Source organism: Falco punctatus, assembly GCF_963210335.1.
Source record: "Falco punctatus genome assembly, chromosome: 8".
In the NCBI taxonomy this organism is placed as follows: Eukaryota; Metazoa; Chordata; class Aves; order Falconiformes; family Falconidae; genus Falco; species Falco punctatus.
Window position 1 is genome coordinate 9,276,364 of NC_137588.1, and position 24,527 is coordinate 9,300,890.

General features: G+C 41.6%; 1 protein-coding gene across 1 annotated transcript in view; it reads left to right on the forward strand.

Annotated features, from left to right (window-relative positions):
• ABCA12 (ATP binding cassette subfamily A member 12) overlaps window positions 1-24,527 on the forward strand; it is a 124,798-nt gene that overhangs the window by 47,164 nt on the left and 53,107 nt on the right. The window contains exons 4-21 of the mRNA XM_080399895.1: window positions 906-994; window positions 2,418-2,527; window positions 3,271-3,456; window positions 4,275-4,453; window positions 7,407-7,519; window positions 8,601-8,697; window positions 8,828-12,988; window positions 13,619-13,734; window positions 14,888-14,994; window positions 16,361-16,614; window positions 16,734-16,846; window positions 17,289-17,413; window positions 18,238-18,411; window positions 19,334-19,498; window positions 20,441-20,642; window positions 21,210-21,349; window positions 21,945-22,064; window positions 23,250-23,340. Coding sequence (XP_080256021.1) covers window positions 906-994; window positions 2,418-2,527; window positions 3,271-3,456; window positions 4,275-4,453; window positions 7,407-7,519; window positions 8,601-8,697; window positions 8,828-12,988; window positions 13,619-13,734; window positions 14,888-14,994; window positions 16,361-16,614; window positions 16,734-16,846; window positions 17,289-17,413; window positions 18,238-18,411; window positions 19,334-19,498; window positions 20,441-20,642; window positions 21,210-21,349; window positions 21,945-22,064; window positions 23,250-23,340 — 6,542 coding nt within the window. The remainder of the gene's footprint in view (window positions 1-905; window positions 995-2,417; window positions 2,528-3,270; window positions 3,457-4,274; window positions 4,454-7,406; window positions 7,520-8,600; window positions 8,698-8,827; window positions 12,989-13,618; window positions 13,735-14,887; window positions 14,995-16,360; window positions 16,615-16,733; window positions 16,847-17,288; window positions 17,414-18,237; window positions 18,412-19,333; window positions 19,499-20,440; window positions 20,643-21,209; window positions 21,350-21,944; window positions 22,065-23,249; window positions 23,341-24,527) is intronic.

Sequence of the window (24,527 nt, forward strand, 5' to 3'; positions counted from 1 at the left end):
CATGAATGGATGCAACTCTGCTTCAGGAGCAGAATCACCATGGGTGAGGTTTTCACAAAGGCAAAGTGTTTGAGCTGTGACCCTTCACTGTCTGGATATATTATTGTGTAATATTCTGGAGTTCGTAATATTTAGCTAATCCAAAGTGTGGGTTTTTTTCCCCTCCCATTGTGCAACTCACCAAAGCTCTTATTAAGCTGTTGTATAACTTGCCCTAAACCTGTGCCTTACCAGTGGCCAGCAGAAAAAATGGGCAAGGTTCTCATCTTTGACACTGTTCCTTAGAAGCATTTACCAAGGTGTGCAAGACATGGTCACTTGAGATTCCCTTAATAAAAGGAAACTAAGTAAAGAAACTGAGCTCAATACCAACATCTTCCACCCTTTCTTTTCCACTGTAGGAAAATGATTGGCAAGGATAAAGTGAGGTTGTATTGTCTTGAAGGTTTTCTTGGTAGGGGCATGCAACCTGGTGTTCTAGCTTAGACTTAGATCAAAGGCCTCTCTGCTCAGTCTGAGTGTCATTAACAGTTCCATCAAGCTCTGTGCTGTTTCTTCTGCTGAACCTACATTGGCGGAGGACAGAAAAGACTTGACACGAAGCCTTCCTTCCAGAAGTGGGAATTTGTTTAAGATTAGATCAGTTACCTATGTCAACTCCTGCCTGTCCTTGGTGTCCCTTCAGAGCAGGCATAAATGAGGTCCCTTCAGTGCAGTGTGCTTCCCCAAAATGCATGCCAGGCCTCTAGAAGGAACCAGAAAGAACTTTTGCATAACCCAGATTTCAACACACCTGCCATGAAATCTGGTATAGACCCATTCTGAGTCATGCAGTAGTTAAGTGTAAGCTTGTTCATAAAAAACTGGGAGTTGTTACAGGGGTTTTCTTTTTTGTCTTCCCTTAGTAGGCAGAGGAGCTCATCCCATGTAGCCAAGGACAACCATCCATCACCATGGAGTGCAGAGGTGCCTAAAAGCAGGAACACTTCACTGGGTAGGTTATTTGCTGCTTTGCAAAGTTTTGGTCTTTAAAGGCTGATCTTTTGAAGCTCGCTGGACAAAGATACAATTCTTAGAGCACTGCTAAAATGATTTATGTGTTGTATACAGGCACATGACCGTGGCCGTGACATTAGTGTAAATTCTTGGAAATAAGTACAAGTAACTGTCTGTAGAAAAGACTTTTGGAAACAGGCCAAGAAAACATGATTAAATTGTTGTGCTTCACAGAAGCAATGCGAGTTCGCAGACTGTTTGGACATTAATTAAAGACCTGGCTATTTATGGAATATTGCCCTTTTACTGCTCACAAATTTTCCATAAACAGCTTATGATTTTTGCAAATGTATTTCTTATTCACAGTTATCCAGCAAATAAGTCTTCTTCTGTGCCACAGTGGATATTTATTGTTGGTGATGTTCTCCTCTGACGTGATTCTCTTTCCTGAAGGAACTTTCAGGCTTACATTTTCCCTAAAATCATTAAAATTATTATTTATTGATGGTAATGGCTAGTACTATCTACAGGCCATCATGATGAATAGTCCTTCCTCCAGGGAGCTCACAATCAAATGAATGATTATGGATTTGCATTCTATGACTGTTCTGCCCCAGCCATTCACTGTTCCAATTAGCATTCCTGCGATTGCGCTCGCTCTTTGGTGTGCGGGCAGAAAAAGGCAGAACACAAAAGGGACTGAACGCAGAGGCGTGGGGAAAAAATAAATAAATCAATGAACAGTTATGGGAACTATCAACTCATGTTGATGGCCACAGATGGTCAGGGAGGAACTCAGTTCTACGTCTTATTTAAAAAAATAAAATAAAAATTGTAGGTCATAGCCTCTGCTGGTGTAAACTGGCAGAGCTTGTTTGGTTTCAGTGAGCTGTGCTGTTTTGAGAGCACAGCTCAGTGCCAGCGTTGGCTTTGGTGTGTGTCAGCTGGGGACCTGGCGGCGTGCCACCGTGTATAGCGGGCCGCAGTGCTCCAATTCTGTGTCAGAGCTGTTTCTGAATAACGAGTACCACCCACTGGTGCCAAAGACACCTGGAGGGTTCTCCCTTACAGGGCTGTCGGCTTGAGCTGATGTGGGCTTCCTTGTAAGGCTGCCCATGTATCTTCCTGTGTGGGGAAGCTGCAGGACTGGAGAGAAGAGGTAGAATTTAGTGTTGAACTGCAAGCAGATAGTTAAATGCATTTAATTTTAAAAAGCTGCAGAAGGCAATAGTGCAATCCAGGATTTAATTACATCAGAAAAAACCTTAAGTAAGTACAGGATTCCATTGGCTGTACCTTAGGAAACAGATTAATAATGATGGCATGCCCAAAGCTGTAGTTGGCTATCCCGTGTCATGGTTTGATGTAGCAAAGAGGTTAAAAGACATTAAGTAAAATAGTGTTTCAAACTGCTATTGCAGCATTCGGGGATTTGGTATCTCATGGAGAAAAACCCCTTCGGAATATTTCATCACCATTCAACTTGACTTCCAGCATTAACATGTTCAACAAAATCTTCAGTTTTGGGAAGGTAAGTCTGCATTTGCCTAACAGCTGAGTGTGAACATTCACATTTAAGATTCATGTGTATCTTAAAGAGTTAGAAGCTCAAAGCACCAACATATAGCTTTTATTGCTTTCAAATCTCCCCTATTATGTGAACGTGCTTTATTTTGGGAAAAGGAAGACAGTTATTGTGGGTGAACATTTAAACTTTGTGCTAAGTTTATTATGCTATAAGCAGAAACCAAATAAAGCAGACACCTTGGGACATAATACCATGAATTACCAAATATGGTTGCACACAATACCCTGAGATATTTTGCTCAAAACCAGTGAGTTAAGGTGTTTAGAGTGCATTTTCTTTCACATGAAATTAAAGACATGATGTCACAGGCTTTGCCATTCAGTTTGTTATTTGCCCATAATGTTCCTGCAGTGGCATCAGCGTCGCTGTGTGTTTATTAGGTAGATACTGACTATGCATAGAAACAACTCCTTTGTAACAGAAATTGGTACCATGCAATGGACACCGGTATGCTTATGTTTTTGTATTAAGTCCTACGAACACTTACAAACAAAATTTCTCTTTGTGAGGTGTCTGAGGGATTTCGGTGACACTGTTCACCTGTTCTGTGTGTAAGTGCTCATAATGACAATGCGTTTCAAATGTCACTACTACCCGTTAAGAAAACAGCCTCGTCACTGCATTTCAAACCATCCCAAATAAAGCATTGCTTTAAAGCTACCTTTGAAATTATGTTTTACTTTTAGAGTCAGACCAAATATTCAACTGCAGCAAATCTCAAAGTCATTCTGTGTGAGGTCTTGTCGCGATACATAGCACATCCCAATCTCACTGAAGAGAAGATGGCAGCCAATATCCACCACACATTCTGCTTTACTGATTCATCGCTTTTAGAGTCATTTACCCAAGAGTTCAGAAGTCAGGTCTCCCAGGTAAGTGCCCAGGATGTTTCCCAATATCTGCAGCTAGTAGCTGTTTTAGTTCACACATGTTATTGCAGTGTTTGGGGGAGAGAATGTGACCCCACCTGGCTAGGAGTTGCTTATCTCTATACCAGAATGCATATAGTGTATGATAAGCTGAGCTAATTCTTGTGAATGGGATTAATCCAAAGACCTTAGAGTTGAGTATACAGCTCAGAAAGGCAAGGACATCCAGCTGTCAGCTAGTGGCCACTAAGGGTTCTCAGGTTCTCACCGTGCCTAGGTCTTGTTTCTCCTCTTTATTTGCCCTGCTGCAGCAACAGGTGGATAAAACAGTGTGAGGATGTGGTGTAAATAAGAATATTTAAAGCTGGGGAGGCAATACATTTAATTGTGTGTTACCTCAGCCGTGTAACTTCATCCAGTAACTCCTGCAACTGATCCAACAATTCATGACTGAAGGAGTACTTGTCTTTGGGTAAAGCTATGTAATTAAAGCAAATGAATCCTTTAAAGATAATGCTTTCTTTCTTTGCCAGGGGGAGGATTTGATTTTAATTTTTCTTGTATTCCTAGTCTTTGAACTGTTTGGGACATTGTGAATAGCAAGACTTAAATAAATAGAGAATTTATTGTACAATCTGGGGTGTGAAGCTAAAGCACAGTCACTCTCTCAGTTATTGCCTGTCACTAGAGTCCTTTGAATGCATTGTTTGTAGAGTTGGGTACAAGTGCAGTGCAAGATGAAAAACAGAAAAAGACCCACTGGCAGCAAGGGTTCTTGTTTTCTTGCTCTTAAATAATTTCTCACATTGTTATTTGTTAAGGTGCAACACAACCCACAGTACCAGGCAGCATTCGTCAATGAAATCGTCTCATTTCTAATGCTCATCTCCCAAGTGCAGAATGACACGTCCCTATGGCATCTCCTTTTGCTGGCCCCAGACGTGTTTCAGAACAGTATGCACCTGCAAGACGTAATTGATCTCCTTCAGAATCCAAGCAGGTAAAAATACAGAAAATGCCAGGAGAGGTACTGAAAGTTGGTGGGTTTGTGTATTGAACCCTAAGGGCACCACCAGTCATCTTGAAGAAATGGTGTATAGCTTAAAAGCATGATTTATTTGGGGGATGATATGGCTTCATATTAATGGTCTCTACAGACAGTGAATTGTTTTTTCAATGACTCTTGTGTCACTTTTTGATGGGAGCTTGATATGAAATCTTAGTTTTCTTCCTGCCTGCTCAGAGGTGCTGTCATGCCCATGTGCAGATAGAAAAGGTGAGTAGCAGCCACTGCCTTTGGTTGAAGAAAAAAACCTCCTGGCTGGATAGTTGTTCTGCTAAAGAAAGCAGCTGCTTCTTTCCAGAAAATCATAGAGTGAAATTCCAGTTGCTTTGGAACACCTCAAGCATTTGTAAGGGAATCATAAATTATGGTGGGGTTTTTTTTGGTTTTTTTTTTTTTAATGATTACCTGATTTACTGCTGTTTTAGTCTTTCAAGGTTGGTCCCAAGAAAGCAGAGAAGAGGAGGACCCTGGGTTTTAGCATATAGGAATTCAAATATGTATGACTTCAAGAAGGAAGTACCAGTTACGTTCTTGCCCAGTGGTTTTATGAAAAACAGAGCTGACTTAAATGTATTAATTAACTGTGCTGAAATATTTGATGCTGTATGCAACTAGGACTTATAAAAAAAATCTTCTAAACTGGGCATAGCCTTGAAATCCTTTTCCTGGTCCATAGCTGGGCTAAACTCAGTGATCTCTAGAAGACTTGAGTTACTCAAGAGATTAGGGGACTCTGTTCCAAATTACCTACTGAATATGTGACTGACACTGCTATAATCTGTTCTGAATAGTCCAGTTATTACAGCACATGGAGGACAGCGAGCAACTAAGCTTCTTCAGAGTTGGGTGGTGGGGTTTTTTTTGTGGGTTTTTTTTGTTGTGGTTTTTTTTATACTCAAGCTGTTGGATAAAGATGCCAAAGAGGGTGTAGAAACTTTGCCACTTTGTTTACACCCAGGCTTAGAGGGACTCACTTTTCATCACTGGAATGTTGCCAAGGCACTTAACAACCTGTACATTTGGCATCTAGGTAATTTGCTATACTGCATTGTGAGAGATACTTGTACGTTGCAATATCCTTTTCCTTAAAGGAGTCAGTAGCTGTATGGCAAGAATTTTAATTTTATTTGCAGTGGTTTTGTCCATGCTTTCAGTCACGGGATTATTGCATTTGTTTGCATTTACTGGCTTGCAGAATCAAGCCTGAGAACCAGCACTGTTTGAGTGCCCAGAATTAATATTTACTGTGCTGCTCTGCTTTGCTCTACAGCTGCAGAGCTGGGCAAAGTTATCATAGGCACAACAAAGAGGCACATAGAATTTCATCACCAGAACCGTGCAGTGCTTTTATGCTAGCATCTGCCAGTGTAAATGCATGAGTAAAGAGTTATTGCAGAGAGATTGCACAAATAGTATTTTCAGTGATGCTTACAAAGGTACATCTTAGCAAGCCTGGCCATGTCTTCTATGCAGGCACTACTGACCTCCTAAGGAAATGCCGTACAGGGAATTTTTTTGTCGTATAAATATGAAGATACAGAAGAGAACTCTTGCTCATTGTGGCAGCTGTATTAACCACATGATAAACACCACCACTATGAAACAGTAACTTCAAAGTCATGGATTCTACAGAAAATTTAGAAGGAAATTTTATTGCGCACACAAACCTGGTTTACAGACTGAATTCAGGAATGCTCCTGTTTGTTGCTTTAAGATAGTTTTTCAGATAAGCACGTAAGCCGAACTTTTTATTTAAAGCCAGTGTCTGCAGAAGCCCTGCAAGACTGAAATAGAAGGGCAACAACACTTGTTTCCATGTTTGCTGCCTTCTGATCTGTATGATATGTGTCCACTTTTGGCAAGACTATGCCTCCCTCCTCCTTGGCTCTGCCATTGCTCAACTAAACATGTCATAACTGTAGTTTCTTTCCCCTCTAAGACTCTTACTAACAAGCACCTCTGCAGAATGGAAATGGTGAGCACCAAGTCCATGAAACCTGCATGAAGACATTATGTTAAATGAGGAGAAAAGAGTTCCCTGGTGCTCTGTTCTCACTAGCAGTCTGTTCCCACAAATCAGTATGTATTTATTCGTGCCACTGAAATCAGCTCAGCTAGGTTCTTTGTGTATCACCTGCAGAACTTCAGGCAGGCGAGAGATTGTGCATTTCACAGTGACCCTATGCCTACAGTGAAGAGCTACTCTTTATACAGCATAAGCAAAAGGGAATAATAATCACCGTGAAGTTTTCAGCAACCTGCACACATTGAAAAGAGTATTTTAAATGACTTCCTCTGTGATACAATATGCCTGATTATCAGCTTGTTCTTTCCTAAGACTGAAAAACATTCCTTGCTTCCCTGTCAGCCTGATTATTACAGTATAAAAGAGGAAAGAAGGAGAATTAGAAATGGCAACAGTTATTTGTGGTTGCTTCTTACTTCCGCAGATGATGTTCCCTAGGGATCCCTGCTCTCCCTGGAACCATGTCTACTTGCTTTTTGGTTTCTTTTAGGAGGAGATGCACTCACAGCAGTGAATCATTGTGCTGACATACCACCTGAGTGTTTTCTAAGACCTATTGTGAGGATTTAAGTGACCGATAGATTTTACATAACCCTTTGAATAAGTACACCTAATGAGTACAACACATATGTTTGCGCTAATATACTGCCATGGCTTTCCCATCGAAATCCTTTCTATCTGTATTTTGTGTATAATCAAACAAATAATTAAAAGTAGGGCAATGTCTTGTCTGTCATACATTTTAAGAATGATAAGCTGTACTCCAGCTGTTTCCTATTTGAACACTTGTTTTATTTCTTCTTATAAACCTGTAACCACAATTTATTTTCCTTGTTGTTGTTTTTTCCCCCACCCCTTTAGTGTTATGCTGGTAGCTCAGAATGTCTCTGCATCACTTGTGACTGATGATACATTCAAAACTGCTCAGAATGGGGTTACAGATTCTCCATATTCCCTGAACTGCTCGGAGCAAGGTAAGACTCCTCCACGTAGTCATATCTCTGCTGAAAACCTGTGGTGCTGAGGAGAAGTAAACTGCAGGCTAATGAGTAACCATACAGATTGCATACTGTTTAGGGCTCAGCATAATGAATTCTTTCAACCTTTTACAAATGTGAATAAAATATCTCATTTCAAATGGAAAAGTAAAAAAGCTTGGTTTTGTCAGTAGACAATGAATTAATATGAGTTTGCAGTCTCAGTGGAAAAGGGGAGCGGTAATTTTTTAGCTTGATTTTGCAGCGGTGGGGGGCATGGCAATATCTGCCTCTAGTTGTAGGCTCTGTCAAATTCACGTCAGTGTATCAAGGTAGGGGCTGGGGCTGGGCTGCTCAACAAGCTGTATGTGTCAAGATCAGCCATTTCTCTAAACTCCTGTCATCTTACAGCAGAGGCAGAGTCCTTGACATCCCCTCTAACTGACGTTGTGTGGATGGGCAAGGGAAAGGTACAGCATCTAAATGCTACAAGGGACAGACTGGTAAATGCTGTCCATTCCCTGCTTGTTTCATGCAGACTGTGGGAGTTGAGGTGGGTAAGAAGCAAGCGGATTAATGCAGTGCAAGTAGGGAAAACACGGAGATACGGCTAGTGAGAGGACTGGACACGTGGGGATATCAAGATGAGTGTAAATGGCTATGGGAGACATAAATGATGCTGCAGACGAAGCCTACGTTGCAAGCAGTAAAAAAAGCATTCCCAAGTGATGTGAAAGAAATAATAGTAAGTATTAGGCCACCTTATGCTGCATTACTGATGGCAACGTGCTCCTTCAGCAGGAGGAGAGCTCCATTAGAACCCAGATCACAGGGGCATTAAGCTGTTCCTGAGATGAAAAATCATTTCTACGAAGACAGATAGCATTCTAACTTCCCTTGGAAGGCCAGGAAGAGTTACACCCCAAAACAGCACTCTAATTTCTAACCAGGATCTTGTGTCTTGTCGTAGAAGCCTAACTTCACCTGTGCACGATATCCTTGACAGGTTTGCCATACAGCTCTTAGTTTCCAAACTAACGTGATCTTTACTAATGTACTCTTTACTTGTTTGTTGTAGATAAAGAAAAAAGTTCCGTGACCAGATATATTTGTAATCTCTTTGTTAACTGGAAAGACAATCAGACTTTAGTATCTGAATTGGAGGAAGTTCTGAGGTAAGACATTAGCTGAAGGGATATTACTAACAGTATAATTCAAATCTGTGATCTTTGCTCTAAATCACCTTACATTTCTTCTTGCGTTGATTTCATATTCACTAAAATGCTTTTTTTTGTTCTCCTCCAGAAAAATAAAATCACCCGAGATTGGTGGAAAAGACTCCAAGAGGTCCATTAATTCAGATGATTTAGAAGCCATACAAAAGTCTCTACATCGTTTAAAAGGCTTTGAGAAAAAAATGAATAGAAGTGAATTAAAAAGCTTAAATCTATTCAGAAATTTGAAGAATGAAACATTACAGAAATTGTATGCAATTCTTGAACTGGGAATGAATCCACATCATGATTATAAATTAAAGGAACCATATAATAAGAAAATAATTGATGAAATCTATAACTTCACATCACTGCAATTACAGGGTGACTTTAATGGGACTTCCATTTTCAATATAATGACCCAATGGAAGGAAATTCAGAGTGCTTTAAAATTAGCTACAATGATTTGGAATCCAGTTCTGTTAAATAATTCTAATTTTAGTACAGTGCAAACTAAGGATGCTCTCAAAATGTTGCTTTCCACTAGCATGCCATCATTTCTGGAAGGCTTCAGAGACCGTTTAAAGGGAATGCAAGAAATACCATCTTTGTTGTCTGATCATCTGCTTCAGCCTGCGTCTTACAGAAACTTTCCAGACCAGCTCCTAGCTCTACAGAAGCTGTTTTTTATAATGACAGATGCAAACATAGGTTATCAGTACCTTCTAATGCCTGTGTTTGAACTGATGCGGAAAGTAGAAAGCTCCATGGGTGAAGCCTGGTGGGATGAGTTGAACGCCTATTGGCGCACTGGGGAGAAACTGAGATCGATGGAGTGGAATAACACAGGCATCATAGCCTATGGGCAGTTTTTAGAGGTATTAAACAGCCATTTACGAAAGCCAAATAGTAATTCAAATAGTGTCTTCAGTGAACAATTGGATCAGCTGTCAGAATTTGTAACAGCCGTATTTAAAGAGTTCGGGGAAAACTCTGAAGTACCCAGTATCTCACTAGTCACTCAAGCCATACAAAAGACCTTGTACATATTAAAAGACTTACAGCTGAATTATAACATCATTAAATTAAAATCTATAGATCTTTTCTTTAATTTTGACAATAAAACCTTTGAGACATTGTCTGAACTTCTGAAGACTGGAATGAAAATCCTTCATTATACAAGTGCCAGTGAAGCTTCCATTGAAGAAATAATGAAACCTGTCTACAACTTGACACATCTTCTACTGCAGGAGCTCAACCAGTCTTCCTTACAGCACAATACTTTGCTAGAGGCAAAAATTTGGGAGTTTTTGCATTTAGCTTTGAGTCCTTTTCTGGAGAGCAGCGACAATGGTTACAGGACATCCCAGAACTGCTCCGCTCAGGATGTGCTCCATATAACACTTGAGATGCTGTTTGAAAATGCCACTCTAAGCGAGTCCTTAGCCAGGAGCCCCTGCAAACCCCTCTTTGATTCCATGGGCACAGTGGGTGGAACAGCGCACAATGAGACCTTTACCAAAATGTTCCAGCTTGCCATAGCAAACCTGAAACTGTCTCCAGAGTTTGCTGCTGTCTACAAGAGCAGCAGCAGTGAACGCTTTTCCAAGGAGTTGTCGTGCATCATCCAGTCTCTGCACTTTTCTCTGAGTTTCCTTTCCAAATTAAACGTCGTCTCTGAGCTGGAAAACTCTTGGGTGCAGGAGAAGGTGAGAGCTCTGACTGCTGTCACGGAGGGGCTGCTGCAGAGTGATGCCTCCTGCCCCGTCTCAGTCCAAGAGGTGGGTGGTGTGCTTCCATCTCAGCTTTTGAACATGCTTGTGCCTTTCATGCTGAATGAAACAGTGCTGAACTCCCTAAACTCTGATACCTCAGCAGACTGGCTTAGGCTGCCTGTGTTTTCCCATCTGTTACCAACTGTTTCTATTAGGAACAGCAGTATATATGAACTGCTACAGGTGGGCAGAAATGCTTCCAACCACTCCGAGTGGGGAGATTTCTCACGGCTATGGCATGCCACTGGCAATCTGTTGACCACCAAATGGAACCTAACAGAAGTGGATGAATATGTGCAACTCCTGGAAATTATGGAGAAAGCTCTGATTCTCTTGGACTTTGGGGTAGCTCCTGGAAAAACATTAATACATCAGATCTTTCATAATTCCAGTGAAGGAATCAAATCCTCAGATCTGAATGATTTGTATAATTCATTAAAACTCTTTTTCAATTCAACTTCTGCCACAAACAGCACACTGGACTTGGAAAGAATATTTCAAGATACACTTCCATTGTATGATGTTGGTGGTGAAGGATTGTTCTACCCTAATCCCTATGGAAAAGAAAATCAAGATGTTCTAACTATGGCTGCGGTGATTTGGAATCAACTAATTTCAGACAGGACTCATTTTAATGCAGAGAAAGCATGGGAAGTTATCAAAATGATTGCACTTCATGCAATCTCGCTTGAAGACTTTGAACATTATCTCAGCACAAATGAATACGTGTCATCATTATTTTCTGACTTCTTGTTGACCCCTGTAACTTCTGAAAATTTTGCAGAACATCTCTTGTCCCTTGATCAGCTTCTTGCTGCCATGGCAGAGGTGAATACCAGTGATCATTATCTATTGATCTCTTCTTTGTCTAAGTTAGTGCAGAAACTCCAGAGTTCCCCTTATGGAAGGCAGCGAAATGAACTTCGTGCTTTCTGGCATTTTGCTGAAGTACTCCAGTCCATGTACTGGAATAGTACAGACAGTCTCACTTCCCAGTCACTTCTAGACATGCTGCAAAATCAGTTCAATACCATGAAAAATGACTCTAGTCTTCCTTTCAGTAAGGAACTGAAGCAGCTGATAAACTTTGCATCCTCCATGTTTGAGCTGTATGGCGAAGAACACGCCAGAGGAACCAACTTCTCCACATACTTGCAGGCCATCCAAAGGAGTATCTTAATTTTAAAAGGTTTGCAGAAAAGGTATAATATTAGTGAGGTTGAAGTTGTCAACTTATTATTTGATTCTTACAGTAACTATACCCAGAGACTAATTGAAATATGGAGAGCAGGAATGAAAGTCCTTCATGACACCAACTTAAACAAAACATCTGAAGAAAAAATGGACATTGTGTATAATTTCTCACATTTGCTGCTGCAGGAAGAGTTCAACCAGTCTTCCTTACAGCACAATACTTTGCTAGAGGCAAAAATTTGGGAGTTTTTGCATTTAGCTTTGAGTCCTTTTCTGGAGAGCAGCGACAATGGTTACAGGACATCCCAGAACTGCTCCGCTCAGGATGTGCTCCGTATAACACTTGAGATGCTGTTTGAAAATGCCACTCTAAGCGAGTCCTTAGCCAGGAGCCCCTGCAAACCCCTCTTTGATTCCATGGGCACAGTGGGTGGAACAGCGCACAATGAGACCTTTACCAAAATGTTCCAGCTTGCCATAGCAAACCTGAAACTGTCTCCAGAGTTTGCTGCTGTCTACAAGAGCAGCAGCAGTGAACGCTTTTCCAAGGAGTTGTCGTGCATCATCCAGTCTCTGCACTTTTCTCTGAGTTTCCTTTCCAAATTAAACGTCGTCTCTGAGCTGGAAAACTCTTGGGTGCAGGAGAAGGTGAGAGCTCTGACTGCTGTCACGGAGGGGCTGCTGCAGAGTGATGCCTCCTGCCCCGTCTCAGTCCAAGAGGTGGGTGGTGTGCTTCCATCTCAGCTTTTGAACATGCTTGTGCCTTTCATGCTGAATGAAACAGTGCTGAACTCCCTAAACTTCTCTGACAGCTTAGCAGGCTGGAATAACCTGTCTGCGCTCTTCAGTGTGGCACAGGATGAGCTCCACATGAACGACCTGCTGCAAGGACTCAAAGGCGCCTTCAACCTCACCAACTGGAATTATTACTCAAGTGTCTGGGATGTGGTTGATGGTTTCCTAAACGTTGAAAGGAATCTCCCTGAAGCAGCTGCCTTTGCAAAGTTGTTGGAAGCAGTGGCGAACAACTCTGCCAATGATGTGTCAGCTCCAGAAATCACAGAAGCCAGTTCCTACTTTCTCAAGAGACTGAGCTTCTCTGATCTGCTAAATGAATTCAATATAAGCTCCAGTTCAACTTTTCTCTCCAACAAAACTATTTTTGACAGAGTGATTGATTTTGTCACTCATCAATTCACTGTCACAGCAGAAGCCCTGTACAACAACACCTTTCCCTGGACTCAGAGTGACCAGACTCTGTCACCAACCAGTTTGATCACACAGTGAGTTTGCTTTTTGGGTATTGTGATTGCATTGATGGGTAGTGACCACCATCCTCATTCCAGCATGAGACGTGTATAATTTTCTTCTAGCACAGCAACTTAAGCCTGCAATCACGGTAATTTAGGACACTAGGTCTAGTGTGGGTTAAACTGAAAATGATGAAATTTCTCCTTGAGCTGAACATGCAGGTAAAAGTGAGACTTTCAGAAATTGTATTTGTTGGCATGTATCAGTTTACAGTGGAAGCAGAATCTTGTAGCAGGCTTGCGATCAGTGGTAAACTCTTTGGAAACCTCTTCTTTGTGATGTGACTCTAAATTCTGATTCTTAGTCTCCCATAGGCATGCCTTTCCATCTGTATCTTGCACCCACAGTGAACCTTTCAAGTGTGTTTTCTTATAGGTGTGGTTTGAGAGTGAATGACAGTTCTGGGAGATAACAGCAAAAAGTACTAATGAAATAAAATTGGAAAGGTACCCACTTAGGAGGTGTCATGGGGGACACATGGCTACATCTGGAATTCCTATTTACACTGTCAAGGAACAGCATCTACCCAGCTGACGGGTTGCTTGCTGATACATCTTATTTTTGAAGGAGAAGCTGATTTAAAATCCTATCTTATTTTTCAGATTTCTGTTTTTAGAATTTGAAAACACCATCTTACAGGTGACAGTGAATAACAGCTATAACCCTTACCTGATGTGTTTAATAAATGCGACTGAAGCTGAAGACAGCGAATTGACAGGTGATCATGATTTCATTAATGTTGTGGACCTCAGCTGGAATATGTTGTGCCTGTCTTTGCGAAGTGTTTTGTCTAATGGTGGGAAGGAATGTTTTTATCTGCTGGCAATTAACTGGAGCTGTGAGACATTGGGAATGCAGACTCCTTTTTTGAGTTATGTCACATTGTGGATGTAAGTTTTCCATCCAACTCTATCCAAAAGGCATGTCTACTCTTTGCTGTGTGATGTCAGGTTGCTGACACTGAGATAAAGAAATCTTACAAACAGAAACCTGTATTCCCTTCAGAGCTTTACCCATAAGGTGACAGCAGTTATTTTTGAGAGTTAACATGGTATTTCACATAGATATTCATCATATGAGCTTATTGTAAAACCTGAGAAGTTTATCTGTTCACAGAATAGAGATACCATGTGTGCTCTGAAGGGCACTGTCACAAGTCCTGTTACCAGTGTGGGGTGGATTTCTTTAGGACCAGAGCACCGACTCGGACTGGTTCTATTATATTCCAGACTACAACATAGTTCCTGGTCTGTGATTTCGGAGGTCCTGAGTCAGGACAGACAGGGAGCTACTGGAAAGAGGCCAGTGGAGAGCAATGAAGGTGATGAGGGCAGTGGGGCACCTCCCTGGTGAGGAAAGGCTGAGGGAGCCGGGCCTGTTCAGCCTGGAGAAGAGAAGGCTGAGAGGGATCTTATCAGTGCACACAAATCCCTTAAGGGCAGTGGCAGGAGGATGGGGACAGGCTCTTTTCAGCGGTGCCCAGCGGCAGGACAAGGGGCAACGGGCACAAACTGCAACACAAGAAGTTCCATCTGAACATGAGGAAGCACTTCTTTACCCTGAGGGTGACAGAGCGCTGGGACAGGCTGCCCAGAGGGGCTGTGGGGTCTCCTTCTCTGGAGACATTCAAAACCTGCCTGGACGTGTCTCTGTGCAACCTTCTCTGAGACAACCTGCTTTAGCAGCAGGTTGGACTGGATGATCTCCAGAGGTCCCTTCAACCCTGACCATTCTGTGGTTCTATGTGAATTTGGTGGAAAACAGCAATTCTCAGTAGGCCTTAGAATAAAAGTGCTGATATTCCCATCTGTGAAGTTTCTGCAAGTCTGGTGTTTTTGTCTCACGTAACTTTTGTTTTCTTCCTTGCACAGAAAAGATCACACTGCTTTTGAGGCAAACTCATCTTAAAAAGAACTCTTTTATGCAAAATAATACCTCTGAGAAACATTCATCCATACCGGAGCTCCTGAAGCTAAAAGTGAGTCTGCTTAAAATGCTGACTTGAAGGACATCCCACAGTGATACATGAATGTTCAATGGAGGTTTTGTAAAACAGTGTGTAGAAAACAGGTTTCTTAAAATAACAGCTGCTGAAAACTATGAAACTGTTTTCTGCCTGCTGCCTATATCTAAAGGTCACCATTAAACTGGGCTGGGGAACTTGCTCTTACATGAGTCTCCACCAAGTGTACACCCATTTTTCTGAGAAGGTAGAGGTGATTCTGTCTTCCCAGTCTGTTGGGTAGAATGGCTTCTGTTTTTCACCAGCTATTGCAAAAGGATGAGCCCTGCATATTTTTCATAAATCAGTCCACCAATAGTTTTAAAGTTCAGTACATTGAGACTTAGCAAAGCACCTTGCAGAGCTGAGATCATTGTTGGGGGATGCCTCAGCTTCACTTAGAAGTATGTAAGGAGGTTCTTGAATGCACAACTAGCAGTTAGATGCCTCTGCCATTCTGAAAATCAACGGAAATTGTGCATACCCAATTGGGAGTTATAAGTACAACTAACTTAGTTACCACTGTACCTAAGGAGCTATACCAACACCATGGATTTCCCTCGTCAGCTTTGGATTTGGCAATGCCTCATTTGAATAAAATACTTCTTATGCCATATGTACATGACTGCACTATTAGCATGCATACACTTTGTTCGATTTCTCCACATGAGAAATAGAATTGCAAAGCTATTTAAAAAAAAGAAAACAGTATGCAATGCTGTTGCTGCTTAATGTATCTGTAACAATAATACGATAAGCCTTAGTGTGATAGGTACTTGTAGGCACAAAACAGACCACAGTTCTTGCCGTAAGAGTCTGGTAATGTAAATAGTGATGTTAGATAAGAGGGAAGCCTGTAATAGCAGAGTAGGCAAAGGACTATAATTTTACACAGGGTGGCAGTTGCGGAAGTCCTGGCTTCTTGTCAGCTCCATTTTATATGCTGTAATAGAGATGACCAGATGGTATCTGAAAGGCTAAACCTGTTGCACAGGGTAGATTTATTTGATCTCTGGGAGAATCAGTTGGTCAAAAAGTAAGTCCAAATGGAGCGTTGCTGTGTATGCGTCTTGGGCAGGGGAAACGGTAGTTGAGGCTTGCAAGGTTTATTAGATCCTGTGAAATGTTGTGCAGCCAGGTCTGCTACAAGCTCATGTAGGCATGATTGTTATGAACTGTTCTACTGGAGAACTTTTGAATGATTTAAAAATATATATTAAAATTTTAACGCTAAAGAAAAAATGGAAAGGAATAGCTAGACTCTTTAAAACTTGCCTTTTATAATTCTGTCATCTAACTGGTGTTTGTGCATTTGTCTTCCTTTTCAAAATTTCCTTTAAAGATATCTCACCTCAGGGATCTGACAACACTTCTTTGTGACTATGAAAGCTTTAAGTCAATACAGCATATCTGCCATCTCCCAAATGTTAGCTTTGGAGAACTGTGTGAACAAAGTCAATCTCATGAGCAGCTCCTCCGTGCTATTGAACTGAGCAATCAAGTTGTGACCAACGTACTGAATCACAGAAGAATCTCCCAAGAGCTTCAAAATATACTGATTGGGGATGCCACGAACATCCAGACACAAATGAAGTGGTGAGGCTCTCCCTCTGAGTTAGACTGGTTTAGTACTCTTATTTATGAAATGATGAAATGGCTTCTTGCCTTCTTTTTGTATTCTCAATTTTGTTGATTGTTTTGTTTTTCCAATTTAGGTTTCAAGAAAATGTACCAGAAATTGCTTTCTTTCAAGAGATTCCTCGGTATATGACTACTTTGAATTCTATGTTGAACATTACAGAGAATTTAACAGATTCTAGCAAGCAAGGTAGTTTTCTGTATTTCCTTTACAATGTTGGTAAACATTGCCACTGGTGCCATACTTTCTGATGGAAATCCTAAGACTTGCTTAGCTGAGAGGAAGAAGTGATCTTAATGAAATAACCATATACCATGTCCCATGTCCCTGGGATCCTTTATTTAGGATAACTCTAGAGACCATCCTTTGTTTTCTGTACAGCCTGAATAGTCCTGTGTGCTGAAAGTCCCGAGTCTTTGTATTTGAGCACCTTTTGCTGTCACCTTCAGCCTACAAATTGTAAAACCTGGACAATATGACTGTATTTTGCAAGTGGTTTTGGTTTATTTTTTTTTTAATAAGCAGTGATGTACCACGCTTCCATATACCTGAAGTCCCCTCTGTGTGTTCGAGATTGCTGTATGTCTGGAGAAGGCTGTTACATCAATTGTTATTTCATTGGTCTTTACAGAAAAGTTAGGAGATATATTCAAAAATGTGGACCAGCTCAAAGAGGATCTTAAAAGCACAACAGGAATGTCCACAGCCAGTATTGATGCTCTTCTGGAAGCATCTCTACCGGAAAACAGCAGTCAGGTAAGTTTGCTGTCATCCTGGTGGGAGATCTTGTTGCTTTCTACCTCTCAGACCATTAAAACGAGAATTTGTTAGTGAATGCAGCTAAGCAGATCGCTGCATGCACGACAGCACAGAGAGAGGTAGATGATCCCACAGGGATAGACAGCATAGCATGTTATGGATCAAAAGAGCCATCGGAAATGCAGTAGGAGCAGTCATTGACGTCAGTTCAGCCGTTGGAGACCAAAAGCCATATGGTCTCTTTGGCTGTCACCAGTAGCTGGTAAGCAGCCATGCACTGCCTGGTGAGCAATTGCTCTGGTCTATACCAAGGGCACAGTTTACTCTGAACTGGCTAATGAGGACTGAGTAGGGTCCTTGGTGGGGTCCTCAGTACTGAGACGCGGTTGCAGTCCAGATGGAAAAGCACACTTCTAACCACAATTCATGAGAGCACTCGGGGTCTAAAAATAGCCTCCCATAATGAGAGATGAGCTTGCCTTCCTCAGCCTCCTGTGCAAGCAGAGCTCCAGATGCTTTTCCCCTTCCCAGCCATCTTGTCTGACTGAGACCCAAAGAGCGTGGTCTTTTCCAAACTTCACATGCATCAGTCAATGGGAAATTGAAACCACAAAAGCTTTTACTACTGTGCAAGCTGGGCAGTAAAACACAATCCATAGGATTTGTCCCTTGGAGAGGGAGTAATGGGTAGGCATTTTCTGGTTCTCAGCGTTGAAATATGACACTGTGGAAAGAACAACAGCAAGGCAAGATTAATCCATGCATACTGGAGTGAGCAGTCTACCCCCTAACAAATCTTTTCTTACTTTGTGCAAACACAGCTCATTTCTCAGATCATCCAGCTGGAGTCTTGTAGTGGCCGTCCTGCTGACCCACAGCTGCAAACAGTGGCAGAGGAGTTCTGCCATCTCTCTCTTTCAGGGAGGACCCGTGAGACATACATCCTGGGGGTCACTCTGTTACGACACTTAGACATTTACAATTTCTTATACAAGGTTAGTGTTGGATTTGTAGAGTGCTTTCTGTAGTCTTTGCTGCACGCAGTGGCTGAAAGGTCATAAAATATCATTGCAATGGCCAGAAGCTATGCTGATTTACACAAGCCAAAGATCAGGCTTTGCTCATGCAGTCATTTTTATTGCATATCCATGCTGTGACAGTGTGGATATAAATGAGGATCCCAGCTGGTGTAAACCAGCAAACCTCATTTAAAGACACTGGACCTACTTTAAATGCCTCCCTATCTGCTAGTATCATTTATATGCTGTCACAACCTCTTGAACATTCCCAGCTGAGTTCAGGCTTCCCAAAAATAAGGCACTGGGCTAATTTTTTTTATTCCTTGAGAAGAGAAGCCCTAGCAAAAGTCCTGTAAAATTTATTTTCCCAATCTAGTTGGCACTGCCAAGTTATTAAATGATTCAAATATCCCATGCACACAATTATATAAATAACATGTATAAATACCATTCATGGAGAAGTGCCTATTGAATACATATTTTAAAATGCTACAGAAGTGATCTGGAGAAGAAAAGTTATTAAATGAGAATGCTAAGCAGTTTGGCTGAGATCAAAAGTCACTTGCAGTGTTTGACATCTATGTTGTGCAAAATGTTACCTCTTAGAGACTCAGATTATATCCCAGCTAGTATCTGATACACATTTCCCAAATGTAAGTGTTTGGAAACATGCACTGTTCAGAATATGCAGTGTTCAGGGGAGTGGTTTGCAAAAGCACTTGGGGATCTGGGAATACAAATCCATTCATTTCCTGCGGGACATCTGCTCCCTAAGCCTCCCAACAGTTTTGAAAATCCCTCAATCTTTGGCTTGGAATTAACACTCTATGGGTGTGTTACATGCATGTGCACACAGATTCCTGCTAATCATAATTGGTTTCCTTCCTGTCTCTTGTAGATGCTTTTCCCTAAGGAACTTCAGAAACCCGTGGACAAGATGTTAGGCCTTCTGACAAAAATGAAATATTTCAGACGCCAGGTTGAATCTGACGTTGATCCATTGCTACAAGCTATTCATTCGCTGAAAAAGCTCCGGCAGTCTAGAAATGTGCCACTGACTAAGGTACACGTAGTTTCCATGCACTTTGGAGGCAAAACACCACTAGAACAGTTTCCACAGTAATTTCTTACCCTAGAAGCCAAAGGTGCCTTAAATCATAGATTACTGATTCTCTTTTAAAGCAGCAGTGTTCTAAGAAGAATCCTAACAAACTTAGATGTTGCCTTCCTGGGAGAGCTTTGATTTGAAGCAGTGGGACCATCATGTGCTCATGATGGAGGGGAGACAAGGACCATGTGCTGTGGGAGGGACACTAGGAAAAAAAAATGCAGGGGATGAACAACTATCTTGAAGGAAGGTACATTTCCAAGAACATACTAAAAGAGGTCAGCTTGTGGAAACAACTGGAGAACTGCCCACTAAAGGCTATTCAAAACCATGTAAGTCAACAGCAAAAGTGTGCTGTCATTTTCGTGTGTTACATCACACCCAAAGCCTCAAGACTGCCCAAAACATTCAGTGCAAACCCAGTCCTGCTCTGACCACAGCAGTAACTTCAGGCTGCACTCACTTCATCCAGCCATGGATCCAGTCCCTCTCTGGTCCATAGTCAATGACAGCATAGATCACAGGAATTGTTTCTGGTAATCACTTTGCCTGTGCGTTGCAGACCCGCATGCATTCATGAACTAGATGGGGATAGGGGGTGTACACATCTGTGTGACAAATTCTGTCTTGTAACCCAGGGTGGACATGTGTCACCAGGCACATATTATAGGCAATTCCCACATTGGATCTCATACCTGGAAGTGACTGGTATGACATACCTGGAAGCTAACAGAGGTTAGCTAAAAAGGCATATGATCTCCATGGAAAGTCCCTTTTTTTGTAGGAACAAATCTCTCGTAACAAAGCAGTGTAAAAATGTTCAGTCCTTGCCTTCTGATTCTGTTATTTCTTTTTTCTCTCAGAATGGGATTTATTTGCATCTTGTCTTTTCTGCAGGCATTATTTAAACCGAACAACTTCAGGATAACACGTGGCACATTTAAGTCCATGTCAAAAGTTCTCTGCAATCAAGAGATCACCCCCCTGTTTTTTGAGTCCTTGCTTCCAGATTTTGGAGACTCTGTAAGCAATAGTTCTTCTGTGGAGGATGTCTACGTCCAAAAGATGATGAGGAAATATGGGATTCCTCATGACTCCAGTAAGTCTGCCTTCTCCTTAAGGCAAAAACTTTTCAGAGCCAAACTCTACTGCTTCCAGAGAGATCCAGTGCTGAGCTGTTCCCCTCTATGTCTCTGGAGGGCTGTAAGTGCTCATTTTTTATGCTAGCTGAAGATCTGCACTGCCCTAATTATTGGTGGTTTATTTCCATAAAAGTTAAAAGGAAGACAGCCTATGTAGCAGAGCAGTGCTTGACACTGCACACTTTCCCATTTGTTGATGATCTGGTCTTAGGGCTTGACAGGTCACTGCTCTTTCTTGATGTGTAGTTTTTCTGACTGTACTGACATTATTAGCTCCTCTGAGTTCACAAAACTCCATTTAACCTTCAAGCAAAGAATCTTGGCTCAAACAGTGAGACTTTTGTTGACTTGAGTTCAGCAACAGGAGATCTTGGGGGTGAATTGTTTTTGTCAAGATGCATTATGTCAGTCAGTGAAGAGGGCTCTGAAGCAATTTGCTGGACACAGCAACAAACTGGGTAGATGGGAAAAAATACACTGGTAGCTTTCTCATGTCTGGTCTGTTTGCTTTTCTCCCCTTGCAGCACCATTTTGCTTATCCTTCTACCTGGACCTGGTCAAGACCCCAACTGGAGCTTTAATTTGGTCTTTTTTAAAACCAATGGTGCTTGGGAAGATCCTTTATACGCCAGATACCGTAGAAACTCGAGCAATCATGAGAAAGGTATGGCTGTTTTTACAGTACATCAAGATACACCCACTGTAAAAGATTGTAATTTATCTAGCACTAGATAAATTACTAGATAAAACACTAGATAAAAACTAGGGCTTGTTTCTCTAAGAAGCAGAAGTCTACTTTGTAACTGTTTGGGAATATTGGTCAAATTATCTTTTCTTCATTGCATTGCTGGTCATTTGAGTCATCTTTTGTCTTTGAATAAACTTTGACTCCAAAAAGTTGCTCTTGGTCTAATATTTATAATAAGATTTTTTAAATTTAGGGTGGTTTTTTGGCAGTAATAGAGAGATGTCTTTTAAGACAAATGCTAACACCAGTACTTGCTTGCAAGCCAACCAGTGGTAGAAGGAAAGCTGTTATCCAAGTTATGCTCCAAATGTCACATATAAAGCTGTACTTTTAATTACTTGTATCCAGATTCAGTGTGTTAAGGGGCGTTGTGCCAAGTGGTGATAGGGTGCTAAGAAAAATCCTAAGGAAACCAAATTTGGTCTTAGCTGTTTTATTGATTTATTTATTGTTTAAAAGCTGTAAGGTAATTAATAAATGAATTATTATATGTTGTGGGCTTTTCCTGTAGTCTAACGCAACCCTGAAGCAGATGGCTGATCTAGCCCTAAAGTCCCAGGAGTGGTTGGAGAAGTCTCCTGTCATCATGCATTCACTGACTAAGTTAAACCAGACAGTTCCGATGATCAAGGTATGAGATTCTGCCCTCCCTGTCTCTCTCATGGGAGGGAATTGGGAGGATGGATTTCTTCACTGAAATAAACTGGGGTTCCAGGGACCTCAGGGACATCTTGGGTCAGCTGGGAAAAACCCATTTCAGGCTTTTGTTCTGGACTTCACAGTTTCTGTGCCTTCCTGCCTGTTCCCTTAACAGAAATACTCCTGACACACCTTTCCATGCAAATCCTCTTTCTGAAATGATCTGTTTGTAATATGCTCCCTGACACTGGCCGTGCTGAGGCCTGCTGGAGGGCTAAGATGAGCAGGGAATGCTCTTCAGTTTGTAAATTAACTTTCTGCTTGATGGAGTGATCCAGCCAGCCAAGACCAGGCAAGAAATGACTTTTTCAGAAAATGAAACAATATCTATAATAAGCATGTAGCTCTGGGTACACACGTAAGAGCTAGAAGATGTCTTTGTACCTCAGCGAATGTAAATAAAATTTCTTTTTCCCCTCCTAAGGAGCCTAGCCTTGCTTGGGTACAGAAAGCAGTAGGCTGTAATGTTTCACGCACTTGCTTTCCATTCTCTGCAGTAAAAATTGTCTCCTTTTCTTATGAAACTATGAAAATGAGATCTCTGGAACTCTAAAGCATTAGAAGTTAATTTCAGTGGCTGGAATTCATTGTGATTTTTATGGCACTGAGAGAAAATCCAGAGTGGAATATGCAAAAGTGAAATGAAATGTTCTCTGCTGACTGCACTCATTGGTGGAATAATGAACTATTCAGCCAAACAAAAATCTGTCTGCTGGTCTCCAAGCTAAATTTTCGTCGCCTACCCGTTGTGCTCTGGCTCTGTTCACAGGACTTAAAACAGACACAAATGAAATCTACTGCACTTTTAGAATAACAAAGGTTATCCATCCGTGATTTTTCCGTGGGACTGTAGTGCCCAGTGGAGACTCAATACACATCCTCTCTTGACTCCAAGAAACACTAGCTTGGACTCAGAGGGCTCAGTATGAAGTTTTCATTGCTAACTTCTCCCCATCCTGATACACAGAGGGAAATATAGAAGGTCAGGAAAGGAGTAGGAGAGGGTTGTACAAAGGCTCAGTGAAAGCAGCTGGTCTGTTGTATTTTAGAAATACACCGAATAAGCTCAAGGGGCTTCTGGTCAAACTAATGCTTTTTCTTTTTTGCTTGTTGGTAGAACACTCTGCAGAATCCCTTTGTGCAGGTTTTTATCAAGATGATGGTGGATTTGGATGCAGCTGAACTGCTGAGTCAAATAAACGAACTGGGTAAGTTGGTCCACATGTGCTACCCTCTTATTTGTACTTCAGGTCTGGGAGATCGAGAGTCACCAAACTAGCCATCCTCTGGTACTGCTCTCCTCTCGCCAGTATCAGATGCTTCAGCGCAAGGCAATCTCAGCTGTGATTCAAAAATCTTACGGTCTTTGGGCAAAGAGTCTTAGAAAACACAGGGCTTGTATGAAGAATTGCTTCTTGCGAGTGTTGAAGGGATGGTAGGATGGGAATCTCTGAAGCTGAGTGTGGCCACTGGAGGACACTGTTTAGCCATAATTATGACTTCAAATGAGCTACCTGGGACTCTGCTGGGAAATGTTGTGGAGAGTTCACTTGCATCACATCAGGGTTCAACTTAAAAGTTTTCCAGAGCAGAAAAGCAAGAGATCAGATAAAGGTACCCGGGCTGATGAAGCCAGAGGCATCATTACAGGAGATACTCTGCTGGAATCTGCTGTTCTCTGGTGGTCTTGCATGGGGTCCTTCAAGGTGAGACTTGCTGATATGCAGTGTGGGAAGCATCAACTGACAGCGGTGCTGGATGGATGGATACATCCCCTGTTAGTGAACAGCATGGTGATCACAGTCCCTTCCTAGCTGGTCTTGTTGTTCATACCCGTTTTTTCAATGAGTGGCCATACATGTCAACATAAATCTGGGTTACGCCAGCAAAACCCACAAAACATTGTAGTCTGTTGCAGTCAGAAGGATATTTACATACCATTTGTGATGACCCCAGTGTTATTTCACGAGTGGCATCTCCTGCCTTAACTCCCCATAAAATCATCATGCCTGCAGCAGCTGTTCCATATTAGTTACACTGCATTGTGCAGTCACCTTTTAAAATGGCCAGGAAACAGCAGCATCTTTATTAAACTGCATTATCAGGTTTAGCACACATGTCAGCATAACAGACATAACTTTCCCTTGATGTGCTTGGATAAAGCGCATTCTCCCCGGAGACAGAGCAGCTCAACAGACAAGTTGATTACATCAAAACCCATAAGATGTGGAATGAATGGTGAGCATCGTATGTGAGTCTAAAACCTCAGCAGGATAGTAGCAACTTCTGATTTGGGATGACTGTCACATCCCATTGCTGGCATTCTCCCAAAGGCAAACTCACGAGCATATTACAAATGATTAACATAAAAATTGGGTCAACAACATGCCTTCAG